Here is a 14,271-nt window from a genome sequence, read left to right on the forward strand (position 1 = left end):
GCTAAATAGTTTGGAAGTTGTTTTTTCTCTTCTCTGCTATCTGAGACACATGGGGAATATTTCAGAAATTTTTGGTAAAACTCAAAAGCTATCTGGCTGAAACTTTGCAGGGTTAATGTCTTCTAAAAAGTCTAGCATCTCTCTACCTTCATCCCATTCTGTCAAAAAATTAAATAGCCACATAGTTGATAGACTCTGACTGAATATTTTTACTGTATCTCAAATTGGCTTGTATTGAATCTTGCCATATTCACATCTCAAATTTGAACTGGATCTTGGCCAATTCATACATACTTATTATATATGTTTCCCATGGTTTTCACATGTTCTAACTACCAGTCAACTTCTGATTCTCAGGGAACAGTGCAGAGAAAATGTAGCCTGGAAGTGGTTGAAGGAGCAGTCAGATGTTAGTCCCTCAAATAAACAGTTTATTTTTACCAGGTGCCTTATAACTAGTGTTTTAGTGGCAGATACTGAAGGCATTGGAGAGGCACCTGGTATTAGGTAATTTATATAATATTTTAGTTTTAGAAATATTTTAGAATCCTGAATACTGTGCAAAGTATAGAATCATAAAATTGTTAGGAGGCATTTAGGTCATCAGATCCATCTACTTCTCACTGTAGGAATCCAGATTAAAGCATCCCACACAGACATTTGTCTAGTTGTCATTTGAATATTTAATGGTTTGATTACTTCCCATGATTTGAAAATTACATTTCTGTTGATGCAGCCTAAAACTGCATTTGCCTTCTTTGCAGCCACATCACACTGCTGGCTCATATTCATTTTGCAAACAACTACTGTTCCAAGATTTTTTCACAAGTAACACCATTAAATTAAGTGTCCTCAATCCTATACCTTTGCATTTGATTTTTATTATCTAAATGAAGTGAACTTTGCAGGTGTCTTTGTTATATTTTATCCTCTAATTTATTAAGTTTATTTAAAATTTTACTACAGTATTAGTCATTTCATCCAGTTTTGGAATTGAGTATACGATTTTGTGGCATCTGCAAATCTGGTAAATGTTCCCTCCACCCCTTCATCCAAAACATTAACAAAAATATTGAAAAGTAGAGGATCCACAACTGATCTTTGGGGCACCCCACTCAATAGCTCTGTCCAATTTGATGAGAACCTAACAATGAGTAATTTTTGAGTATGATTTTTCAGCAAGCTATGTATTCACTATCATGCTAATGTGTCCACATATAACTATCTTGCTAGTCATCATCTGATGTGATACTTTGTTAAATGATTGCTGAAGTCAAGATAGATTATGTCTACAGCTTTCCCATAGTCTAACTTAACTAAACCGACATTATTTTATATGTTTCACAGGTTTATTTCATAGATTTGTATAGTCACCCATTTCAAATAAATTACTCTGGGTAGCTTACAACATTAAAATAATAAAAATATTTAAAAACATAAGACCCACAGCAGCTGAGAATTATAAACCATAAATAGAAATCAACATAACCAGGAGATGGACTCCCTCATACATTTGGGGCCCCAGGCTCAAGCATAGAACCACATCTTCAGAGCCTTCAGGAAGTCCAACAGGGAATCTGATTTCCAAAGGGAAGCTATTCCAAAGTGTGACCACCACAGCAGAAAAGGTTCTCCTCCTGGCCCCATCAACTGACACTCCTTGTGGACGGGACCTGAAACATGTCCCTTCTGCCTGACCAGATAGGATGAGTACTAATAAGTGGGGAGAGACAGTCCTGTAAGTAACCTGGTCTCAAACTATGAGGGACTTTGAAGGTGACCACCAGCACTTGAATTGCACCTGGAAGCACACTGATAGCCAATGCAGCTCACAGAGCAGTGGTGTCACAAATGCTGAAAAAACAGGTACCACTGACTACATGTGCCACTACATTCTGCACCAACTGCAGTTTCCCAATGCTTCTCAAGGGCAGCCCCATATAGAGCGGGTTGCAGTAGTCCAGTCTAGAGGTCACTAGGGCATGAGTGACAATGAGTAGGGCCTCCTGATCCAGGAACGGATGCAACTGGCGTACAACCCAAAGCTGTGCAAAGCCCCTCCTAGCCATGGCTGCCACTTGCCCCTCGAGCAGAAGCTGTGAGTCCAGGAGGACCCCCAGATTGCTCACTGGTTCTGCCTGAGACAGTGCAATCCCATCCAGAACCAAAAATGGCAAGTCCCTGGAACTAGGAGGTCCAAAAACCAAAAGCCACTCGGTCTTGCTGGGATTGAGCTGAAGCTTGTTGCGCCCAATCCATGCCCCCACAGCCTCCAGATACTGGGACAGAACCTCCATAGCATCACTCAGGTAGCTCAAGGTGGAGATATAAAGCTGGTTATCATTAGCATGCTGATGATACTTCACCCCAAACCATTGGATGGCCTCCCCAACAGTTTCATGTAACTGTTAAACGGGAGAGGAGAAAGCATTGAGCCCTGAGGCACCCCATAACGTGGGCTGGACTTCTCCCCTCCATCAGTACCAGCTGGGACTGACCCCAGAGGAAGGAGGAGAACCAGCACAATACAGTGCTGCCCATCCCCAACTCCCAGAGCCAGTCCAGAAGGATACTATGATTGATGGTACTGAAAGCTGCTGAGAGGTTAAGAAGAGCCAGAATGGACACACCACCCCCATCCTGCCAGAGGTCATCAAAGAGTGTGGTCAATGTTGTCCTGGTCCCATACCTCAGCCTGAATCCTGACTGAAAGGGTTGTAGATAATCTGCTTCTTCCAAAGTCCTTTGCAGTTGCAGGACAACCATCTTCTCCATAACCTTATCTAAAAAGGGAAGGTTAGAAACTGGATGAAAATTGTCCAGGACAGTTGGGTCTAGCAATGAGAAGGGGGCAAACCACCACTTGAGAAGGGGGCAAACCACTTCCTTAAAGAGATGGTGGAACCACCCCTTCCCTCAAAGAGGAATTGTCCACCACCAGAAGCCAACTACATGTTCTTTCCTGGGCAGCCAGGACAGACATGGATCTAACACAGAGGTGGCCAAGCTCAGCCACGAGAACCCTGTCCTCTCCTTCATGCCCAGCAGGATCAAACTCTCCTCACATAACTGAGCCAAACCTGCATCAAGGCTGGAGTCCAACTTGTTGAAGTGAATCCAATCGTCTTTATCCATCAGATGCCTCATGTATTGTTCACAGCAGCCCTGTAAGTGAAGCCCCAAACCACCCCCACCCAGAAGGGAGTTCATCCCTAATGGAGCCTCTGGGCAGCTATCTGTGGATGCATTAGTGGCAGAGAAATGCAAATGTTTCATCACCCTTATCGCCACAAGGTAGGCACTAATAGTGGCTCTAGTCTGTGTTTGATAGAGTTAACTCCTCATCAACCTCCAGTGGGACTCTAGGCCTCTCGTCTCCTGCTTCATCTCTCTTAGCTTCTTTGTAAACCAGGGGGAGTTCCAGAAACCCTGGTAGAGTATAGACTGCTCAAGCACAATCCAATCCAAAGCCCTGGCTGCTCCCTCATTCTGGGTGGCCACCAGGGCCTCTGTCGAACCATGCAGCAGACCCACTGGAATAACCTCAAGTTCCTTCTGGAACCCAGTCAGGCCCATTAGTCACCTAATTGACTAATTAACTAATTAGTTGACTAATTAATGTTAGTCTAGCAAGATTTATCCTTGACAAATCCATGCTGAGTTCTGATAATTAGCCCATTGTTTTCAAGGAACTTAACAGACTGTTCTCTGCTCTAGACTCTAGATAGCAGTGTCAGAGTGAGTAACTGGATCCTCCTTTATACTTTTTTAAAAGTTAGGATCATCTTCTGTCTTCCAGTCATTTGTCACTTCACCAGTTCTCCAGGATTTGTCTGAGATATTACATCAACTTATTCCTCCAGGATCCTAATATAATCATCTGATGCTGGAGTTTAAAACTGATTCAAAGTGGTGTTTCCTGACCATGTTTATATCAATCTCAAGCTTTGGTCCTACCCCTTGATTCTGTTTTTCACTTTTTTCATTATAGTTGAAGAAAACTGAACCCAAAAAGAAGTAACTGCCTTTTCTTTGTTATCTGTTAGCATTTTGCCATTTTTATCTGGAATTGTTTCTTTTTTCTTTTGAGGAAGCCATTTTTTGTTACTTTTAGCATCCTTTGGAAAAAAGCTCATTCTGAGCTTTCATTTTTATTGAATAGTCAGCAGACAAGATATCAGGAAGCTGCAAACTACGTAAACAAACATATTGATAATAATGCAGAGAATGACTGAAACTGCAGCAGGTTATAGCAAAAGGAACAACAACAACTAACCCTGCCTGAGTTTAATAGCAGTAGTAATCCTGCTAATTCCTCCTATCCTATAGCTCCCAACAGCTCTGTCTTAAAGCAGCATATTCTTAATTCTTGCAATACACAGCAGCCCCCCCCCCCCCCCCCCCCGTTTGAATGATCAGCCATCCATTTGGAAAACTTCAGTTTTTCTTGGGTCACAGAATGACATTCACTCCCAGCATAGCCACAGGGGATGACATTGCTGATAATTCATTGTTGAGTGTTTCCTCTATACTCTTTTCTTCAGAACTGATTGTACAGATGACACAGGGCTGCTTGAAGTAACAGGAGCAGGTTGGCAGAGTGCCTACACAGCTGTTCCACGTGTCACTTCCAAACCTGCCCATCTGCCAACTGCACAATATAGGAAGCGGGTTCTGGAACCCCCACTATAGTAGATGGGATCCATTGTGATGAGCAAACACAAAGTTCTGTGGATGAAACAAGCATGGGTTCAAGGATGCCAGTACTGAATTCAGTTCTTCCTCTCTCTTCAATAGTGAATCTCTAACTTGTTTGCAATTATGCTTTTAATATCTCCTTCTTTAGAACCCCCACCAATCTTTAGCTCTTTTTGCTATTATTATTCTGGCATGGGATCCTACTTATCACTGCTTTTTGTTTATTAAAAACTGGCTTTTTTGAAGTATAAGGTGCATGATTAAGTTTAGGTTTAGATTTAATTTCCCTGAAATCAAGACTTCCAGCATTACATAGCCATTTTCCCCCAATGCTTCAGATACTTTCACTTCCTCATCTAAGTCTTAGTATCAGGTCAAATATAGATGATTTGATGCTTGTGCTTTCTTTCATCTTCTGAAGGATAGGACACAGGCATGTACACGCACACAGTCTGTTTTGCAATAAAATGTAGCAGTGCTCTTACTCTAACTTAGCTGAATTCTGAGCTAATGCTCTTGAAGCATTGTTCAGTACTTTTAATGTAATGGGAGGAAAAAAACCCATAAATATTTCCAGGCCTTTCCCTGTTGGGCTTTGTAGTGCTAGAGGGCTTAAGCATGGGATGGCTATCAAGCCTAAACCTGATAATTCAGCCTTCCTTTTTTTAAATATAATTTTTATTAAAAGAACATTTTACATAAGATTAAAAAACTACGGAAACATAACAGGTAGTCCTTGACTTACAACCACAATTGGGACCAGAATTTTCATTGCTAAGTGATGTGGTCATAAAGCAAGATGTCACGTGACTGCAGCATTCAGTGACTGCAGTCCAGGTTGCCGTCATTAACCAAGAATCATGGGTCATTAAGTAAGTACCCATCCCACCCCCATACAAGCCATTCTGGGCTTGGTCCCTTCCAGCCCCAAGGCTCAGTAAGGTAAGGGACTGCCTCCAGTTCCCCCCATCTGCCTGTCTCCCCCCCATCTCTGCTCTTTTGACCACCTGCACCCTGCCTTGCAGGGCAGCAAGCAGCCCCAGAACAGCACGGCTCTGGGGCTGCTTGCCACACCCTGGGAAGCACTCCAAGACTCCTGCTGCCCTGTGCTCCATCACCCCAGCTGATCTTTGCTGTATTCTTGCTCCAAAATGCCCCTTTGCAAAAAGCTCCTGGGCAGGACTGGGCTGGGCTTTTGCTTCATGTTGCAAAAAAAAAAAAAAAAAGCCAAAAGCAGCCCCTTTGCACTGTGCTCCTGGTCTGGTCTGGTCTTTTAGCTTTTTTTTTTTTTTTTGCAGCGTGAAGCAAAAACCCGGCCCAGTCCCAGTCAGGAGCTTTTTGCAAAGAGGTGTTTTAGCATGTCGCACTCCAGGAGCTTTTTTCAAAGGGGCTTTTTGGAACAAGAAGACAGGGAAGGTCAGCTGAGGTGGCAGAGTGCAGGGTGACAGGGGGCCAAGACAGCATAGATGGGGGGAGTTAGTCGGGTGGGCCCTGAAGCGCCCCTGTGGTTGTAAGTGCGGCCTGCTGCCAAGTGCCCGAATTTTGATCATGTAGCCGTGGGAGCCCTACAACAGCTGTAACTTTGGGCACCGGTCTTAAGTAACCTTTTTCAGCGCGTTCAAAACTTTGCACAGTCGCTGAACGAATGGTTGTAAGTCGACTATAAAAGGAAAAGTAGGAAAAAAATATTGAAAGAATAAAAGAAAAAGTGAAAGATAAAAGAAGAAAAGAGAAAGATATGTAAAGAAGCGACTTCTGATCTTTGTAGCAGTTACAAACATAGTAATTCAATCTTCCTGTATTATTTTTGGTAAAGGCAAAGAACTAGCACCTCCTTTTTACAGGCATACCTTGTTTTATTGTGCTTTGTTTTATTGCGCTTCGCAGATGTTGCATTTATCAAACACCGTTGCATGCTATAGAGAAATCTTTCGTGACAGGAAGAGTTGATGCAGCAAACTTGATTGTTGTCTTAAGAAAAAATAAAAAATAAAAATAATGTTTTAATTAAGGTATGTACATTTTTTTAGACATAATGCTATTGCACACTTAATAGACTACAGTATAGTGTAGACATAGCTTTTATATGCAATGGGAAACTAAAAAATTCGTGTGACTCACTTTATTGCAATATTCGCTTTATTGCAGTGGTCTGGAACTGAACCCGCAATATCTCTGAGGTATGCCTGTATTTTGCCATGCATGTAGAAAGGGTAAAAGTGAGGCTATGTATATGTGTGTGTGTGAGGGGAAGGAGCTAGCATGCAACAAAGCCCAGACTTTATTTTTATTTCTAAGAATGTCTCCTTCCATTCAGTTTTCTTTCTGAAGGATGATTGTTTTCTCTCCTGAAGTCATACTGGGCTACACCAAAATTCCTCATGAAATTAGAATCGAACCTCTACTGCTACAAATTCAACAAAACTTAACATGCGTGTAAGGATTACTTATGTTGTACACATCTACAGTCATTAACATAAATTGTCTCAATTTCAACAAATGCTTCCAAATTACGGTTTTTATGAAAAAGCATTTGTATAATTATATTTCTTGTCTCTCCTTTATTTTAAAACTAAGTTTATGTTTCTTTTAGTCTTTTTTATACCAACAGTTTTCTTTTAATCAAATGAATTATTTTTAATCATACTAAGGTGAAATTTTCCTAGTGATATAGAGGTGGAATTGCAAATCAGAAAATAATAGTTTAAATCTTTCCTCTGCTGAAAATGTTAAGTAATCTTGAATCCTCTGATGTGAACTTTGATAGATGACCTTAGGCAAGGTGCAGTTTCTCAACCTCAGTTCTCTTCATCTACAATATAGGAATAATAATTTTGATTTATTTTTACATAGTTGTTAGGATTACGCATGAGAATACTTGAAAGTACTAAGATAGTAGTATTAAGCTTTAATACTATATTACAGAAACTGGTATTTCTTTGCAATTTAGTTGTATATCAGATAGGATTTACATATTTTATTTAAATACATCTTAGTCAAATGAACAATGGATTTTATACATATTAAGGGAACCTAACCCTAAGCACTTGTCAGATCAGTTTTTAGTTTATTGTAACTTTTACTTAGGCTTTCTCTTTTACCAGATTACTCAGCTCAGGTAAATAAGGTTAAGGACATGCTGTTAGTAACTAGAGCATTTTCAGGGTTTTGTTCAGCAGATGGGCTGCTTGCTTGTATTCATGTATTTTACTGCCTGCTGTGCAGCTGCTTCAGCTGCCTGTTGTGTTCTTTTGTTCTATCTAGGAATGGAACATAAGAAAATATAGTCGATGGATTAATGTAAGATTACTGTTTCCTGACTTTTTAATTTCTTACATAATAAATATACCTACAAGGATTAAAAAAAAAACAATATTAAATGCTTCCACGTGACATAAATTTAAAGCTCTGGTATTTATAATTATGACTTGGATTTTTATTTTCAACCTGTATTTGTATTTCTTTTTTTAGGACTGGTAACAAGCTGCCTGACACTCCGTGGTCCACAACGTTAAGGAAATATGGAATGACATGACGGCAATTAGTTGAGGATTAAGGCTCTGAAGACAAACACCTTGGTGAGGTGAAGCACAAACTAGTATTCTAGTTATAAGGCACTGCATGCTGGAACAAAGATGGCAGATCCAGGAATGATGAGTCTGTTTGGAGAAGATGGGAATATTTTCAGTGAAGGACTGGAAGGCCTAGGTGATTGTGGATATCCTGAAAACTCAGTAAACTCTATGGGGCCACAAATGCCTATTGATCAAGGATTTCCCTCACTACAGTCATCCCTTCATCATCCTACAACCAGTCAAAATCAAGCAAAGTTGACCCACTTCGATCACTATAATCAGTATGAGCAGCAGAAAATGCATTTAATGGATCAGCCCAACAGAATGATGAGCAGTGCACCTGGCAATGGCATAGCCTCTCCTCATTCACAATATCACAATCCTCCAGTCCCCCATGGTGGAGGCACTGGTAGTCAGATGGGAGTCTATCCTGGTATGCAGAATGAAAGACATGGACAACCCTTTGTAGATGGCAGCTCTATGTGGGGGCCAAGGGCAGTACATGTGCCAGACCAGATAAGAGCACCATACCAGCAGCAGCAACCACCAACTGCCCAGCCACCACCAACAACATCGGGACCACCTGGACAGGGACATCCTCAGCACATGCAGCAATTGGGAAATTACATGGCTCGTGGTGACTTTTCAATACAGCAGCACAGTCAACCCCAGCAACAGAGGATAAATCAATTTTCTCAAAGCCAGGAAGGTCTTAATCAGGGAAATCCTTTCATTACCACCTCAGGACCTGGCCACATGTCTCATGTGCCCCAACAGAATCCAAGCATTGGGCCGCCTTTACGTCATTCAGTGCAACAGTTTCATCATCATCCCCCCACTGCTCTCCATGGAGAATCAGTAGCCCACAGTCCCAGATTCTCTCCCAACCCTCCTCAACAGGGTGCTGTTAGGCCGCAAACACTTAATTTTAGTTCTCGGGGCCAGACAGTACCTTCACCTACTATAAACAGCTCAGGGCAGTATTCTCGTTATCCTTACAGTAACCTAAATCAGGGATTAGTAAACAATACAGGGATGAATCAGAATTTAGGCCTTACAAATAACACTCCAATGAATCAGTCTGTACCAAGGTACCCAAATGCCGTAGGGTTTCCAGCTAACAGTAGTCAAGGACTAATACACCAGCAGCCCCTTCACCCTAGTGGCTCACTTAACCAAATGAATACTCAAGCTATGCACCCATCACAGCCTCAGGGAACTTACGCTTCTCCACCTCCCATGTCACCTATGAAAGCAATGAGTAATCCAGCAGGTACTCCTCCACCACAGGTCAGGCCTGGTAGTGCTGGAATACCAATGGAAGTTGGCAGTTATCCAAATATACCCCATCCTCAGCCATCTCACCAGCCACCTAGTGCCATGGGAATTGGACAGAGGAGTATGGGCCCTCGGAATATACAACAGAATCGGCCATTCATGGGTATGTCTTCAGCACCACGGGAAATGGGTGGTCACATGAGACCAAATGGCTGTCCAGGTGTTAGCCTTGCTGATCCACAAGCAATACAAGAACGATTAATATCTGGTCAGCAGCATCCCAGTCAGTCATCTTTTCAACAGCAAATGCCAACATGTCCTCCCATGCAGCCTCATCCAGGAATTCATCATCAGTCTTCACCACCACCACATTCTCACCATCAGCCTTGGGCACAACTTCACCAATCACCACAGAACACACCGCAAAAAGTGCCTGTCCTTCAGGTAGGGAATACATTGTGTAAACTTTAACTGTTTCTGGATTATTTTCAAAATAATCCTATAATTTGTGGTGATGCAGCTGTTTTGTTTTGTGTTGCTAGCTCTTTTATGGAGAATTCCATATGCATTAGTGAATTCCATAATCTGTTTACATTCTGAACAGAATTAAGTTATAGCCATGTATATTTAACAGCCACATGATATTTCTACCCTACTGATTTCTGCATATTGTTTCTAAATGTTTTATCTTTCATTAGAAGAGAATATATGTAGCTCAGGGTTGAACTGTGGAGTCCTTGGGGATCTCTGAGCTTGGTTGTTTTCTTACAAACGTTTCGTTACCTGGCTAGGTAACATCTTCAGTGCTGAAGATGTTACCTAGCCAGGTAATGAAACATTTGCAAGAAAACAACCAAGCTCAGAGAACCCCAAGGACTCCATATAAATATTCAACCTATAAAGTCAAAGAAAAGTGGTAAAGGAATAGTTAAATAATCTTCTATAAACTCAAGTGTTATTTTGAGAGGGCAATGTATCCAAGAGTATTTCCTGTTTGAGCTCAGTTGCCACCAGTAGTTTTTGGCTCCCCCTCCTTGCACTGCTCCTGTTTTTTTTTTTTTAAACAAAAACAAAGAACTGATGCTTGAATTTGTTTTGTACTTAATTTATTGTCCTTTGTGTTGAAAAGCCTGAGAGAAAATACTGTCTCTATTTTTTTCAAAAAAAAAAAAAAAGTCATTGGAACTGTTTTAGCTGAAGATTGTCCAAACATATTTCATATACATATGGGGGGGGGCAAATGGGGGAGCAGGATAGATGGTAAGAGCAAATATCAGGTATGGGGGGAAAAAGGGAATAATAAATTGAATAGGAATGGGAATGATGGCAAGCCACATTAAGACTGAAAAGGAATCATTTGCTCCCTGGATCGTTTTTTTTTTTTATCTGCACTCAGTCGTTACCGACTCTGCAGTGACTGCTTGGGCAAGTCCTTGCAGTTTTCAAGGCAATTGTTTTGGAAGTGGTTTGCCAGAGCCTCCTTCCTAGAGCAGAGCCCAGCTGGCGAGCGCAGGAGGCAGGGTTTCTGTTGCTTCGCGCCCTTTTTGGGCGCGCACGGTTTTTCGCGCTTACCGGCAACTGCTCCCGACTCCTTTTTTGCAAGGTGCCGCCAGCATTTTTCTTCCCACCAGAGTGAGAGTACCCATTTATCTACTCACGTTAGTTTTTGAACTGTTGGATTGACAGGAACTGGGGAGGAAACAGGAGCTCACCCTGCTAACGCGAAGGCTGGACTCGAACCGCTGAAGCGTCGACCATTTCTGGTCGGCAACTTTCAGCATCATTAAGCCGCTGCGCCACCGCGTCCCCCTTCCTGGATCTAGGGATGCAATATTTCTAACGTTGTTTAATATTTGGGATGCAGCACATTGTGAATAAGTTTAGAGAATGTAAGCCTTGTTCAAGACCTGTAAAAAAGAAGTAAAGTTTTGCACCTTCTGAGTCTAACTGAAAAAGCTACCCAGACTCAAATGTGCTCTTGCTCTGAGACTTATAATTTGGTGCCAGTGGGGACTGATATTAATTTGTTTATTTAAAACATTTATGCTTTGCCTTCAGCCTGGAAGACTTCTAGATATTATATAATATAATAATAGTAAGACATCAGGATTACATACTAAAAACACATAACACAGGAAAGGAGGGGAAAGGAGATTAAAATAAGTTGGACGCTAGTCACTAAGGTTTCATCATTTTTGTGATAGAAATGGGCCACTCAGAAACAGCAACAACCAAACAACAACAACAGGCAACAGAATCACCTTATGCCTCTGCTGCTTTTTCTCATGTTGGCTGGTCCTGATGCCTTATGATATTTTGAAAGATTCAGGTTATTTCTCTGTAATCAGTGTCTATATTTGGAGCTCTATTTTCAGTAAAGTTAAAAAGTTATCTCAAATTCTGCATCTCATGAGACTAATTATAAAACGTCTTTGTAACTATAAAAAAAATTGCCTTCTAAAATAGGGAAATGTATGTATGGACTAAAATGAATTTCCCATAGATATTAGAGATACATGTTTTATATAAATGGAACTGAGATATGTTTAGTTTAGGAATTATGTCTGTTTAAAGACTTCTAGTAAAGGTCTACTGCCTCCTAAGGCAATTTGTTCCATTGTTGGAAAGCTCTTTCCATTAGATAATGGCACACTGAAACCTACCACCTTATAATTCAACTCATGATCTCTTGTCTTCTGGAACACCTCTGAATAATTCTGCTCTCATCTTTTTACATTATAGGCCTTCAGATACTTGAAGATCATTATTATGTGTCCTTGCAAATCTTCTCCAGGCTAGACATTCCCAGTGCCTCCAGTTATTCCTCATATGGTTTTCCTTTTACACCCCTTATCAGCTTGGTCACTCTCTTCTAGACATACTCAAGTTTATCAACATCTTCCTAAGATGCAGTGCCCAGAACTGGATACAGTATTCTAGCTGTAGTAAGACCAATGCAGAAGAAAGAATTATGACTTTTCTTGATCTTGGTGCTATACTTCTGTTGATGCCATCTAGAATGGCTTTTTTTTTGTTTGTAATTGCAGCTGCCCATTATAGTGACCCTGCCTCATATTCATATGTTTGATATAAGACTTTGCATTTGCCCCTGTTGAAATTAATCTTGCTGGTTTCTGTTTCTTGTTTCAACTTTTCCAAGATGCTCATGAATCTTGACACTGTCTTCTAAATTGTTTGCTATCCTATGTTTTTGTTATTTGCAAATTTGATAAACAAAGTCATTTATAAATATACTGAATGGCACATGGTCTAAAGCAGAGCCCTGGGGTATACTATCTGACATTTCCTTCCAGTTTGTAAAGCTATTGATATATAATGGTTGGGTATGATTGTTCACCCAACTCTATATTCCTCTAACAGCAACACAATCCATTTTCTTTACTAGAATCTCATGGGAAAGTTTCTTGAATACTTTGCTGAAGTCAAGGTACACTATGTCCATGGCACTCCCACAGTTAACTAAATTGGTCATTCTATCAGAAAAGGAAATCAGATTAGTTTGGTATGATTTATTCTTAATAAATCCATGCTGGCCCTGCCAAACATTGAATTCTTTTTTAAATGCTCACAAATTGGCTACTTAGTAATCTGTTTCAGGGTTTTGTTCAGGATCAATATCAAGTGGACTGACCAGTAGTTAGCTTGTTTTCTAAGTACAGGAACAGTAACAACAATAACAACAACAACAATAATTTATTAAATGTGTAGACCACCTGATTCTCATTGACTCTGGGTAGCTCACAACAATCAAAGAAATTACAGTGAAATAAATGAAACATAAAAGATAAATCTAGAAAATAAAAGATGCAAAGTGCAACAGACAAATGGAATGAAGCAAAGGGTCTCACTCTCCCTCGCTGCTTCTAAGCAACAGCAGAATGGGGGCCATCCAGATCTTAGGAGGAACCTCATTCCAGAAGGCAGGCACTGCTACAGAGAAGGTGTACATCTGGGGTCCCAATAGATGACATTATTTAATCAAAGGAACCTAGAATGTACCAACCCTGCAGGATTGAATCGGCTGGATGGATACTATGGGATAGAGGTTGTCCCTCAAGTAACCAGGCTTTATGCCATGTAGGGCTTTATAGGTAACAACCAACAATATTTGCCTTTCCGTAGTTCTCTGGCATTAGATATATGCTTCATGATTTCTCAAATAGCATAGAAAAGGCCTCCAAGATGACATCCATACATTCTTTCAAGTCTTCTCAAATATTATTGTTCTGGTTCTTAACTTAATTATTCTGGTCCTCAATTTAAAATTCAGCCATGAGGGCTCCTTAACCATCTCCCTGCCTATCTTAATTTCCCAGACTCTTCTTTTTGTGGTTGTTCTGCTTAGCTCCAATTGAACACAGTTCCCTTTTGGGGAAAAGACTGAGGCAAAGTAAAAGTTGAAGATCATTGTCTCTCCTTATCACCTATTACTATTCCACTGTCTCCTAGCAGCTGGTTCACCTCTTCCTTTTTCTTCCTTTTCTTCCTTTTTGTTGCTTATAGCTTCCCTTGTACGGGTTTAAGCTCTTTTTGTACTTTAGTCTTCTACTTTTCTTTCCACAGATATTTGCTACTTGCTGGTAGACTTCCTTAATGAATACACCTATCTTCCATTTCCTGTCCCATGTCCCTTTTAACTCTTAGCTCAGTCAGAAGCTTCCTTTGTATTCAGATTTGTTTTCTTAACTGTCTTTTTTCC

General features: G+C 40.7%; 1 protein-coding gene across 5 annotated transcripts in view; it reads left to right on the forward strand.

Annotated features, from left to right (window-relative positions):
• The window catches only part of CHD7 (chromodomain helicase DNA binding protein 7), a 203,298-nt gene that overhangs the window by 50,280 nt on the left and 138,747 nt on the right, over positions 1-14,271 (forward strand). For all 5 annotated transcript variants that reach the window (XM_088130937.1, XM_088130933.1, XM_088130936.1 and 2 more), the window contains one exon: positions 8,170-9,995. In XM_088130937.1, the coding sequence (XP_087987063.1) occupies positions 8,334-9,995 (1,662 nt within the window). In that variant the 5' untranslated portion in view covers positions 8,170-8,333. The remainder of the gene's footprint in view (positions 1-8,169; positions 9,996-14,271) is intronic.

Source organism: Python bivittatus, unplaced genomic scaffold, assembly GCF_059951505.1.
Source record: "Python bivittatus isolate LINGU-HERP-01145 unplaced genomic scaffold, Pbiv_v1 ctg000840_np1212, whole genome shotgun sequence".
Taxonomy (NCBI): Eukaryota; Metazoa; Chordata; class Lepidosauria; order Squamata; family Pythonidae; genus Python; species Python bivittatus.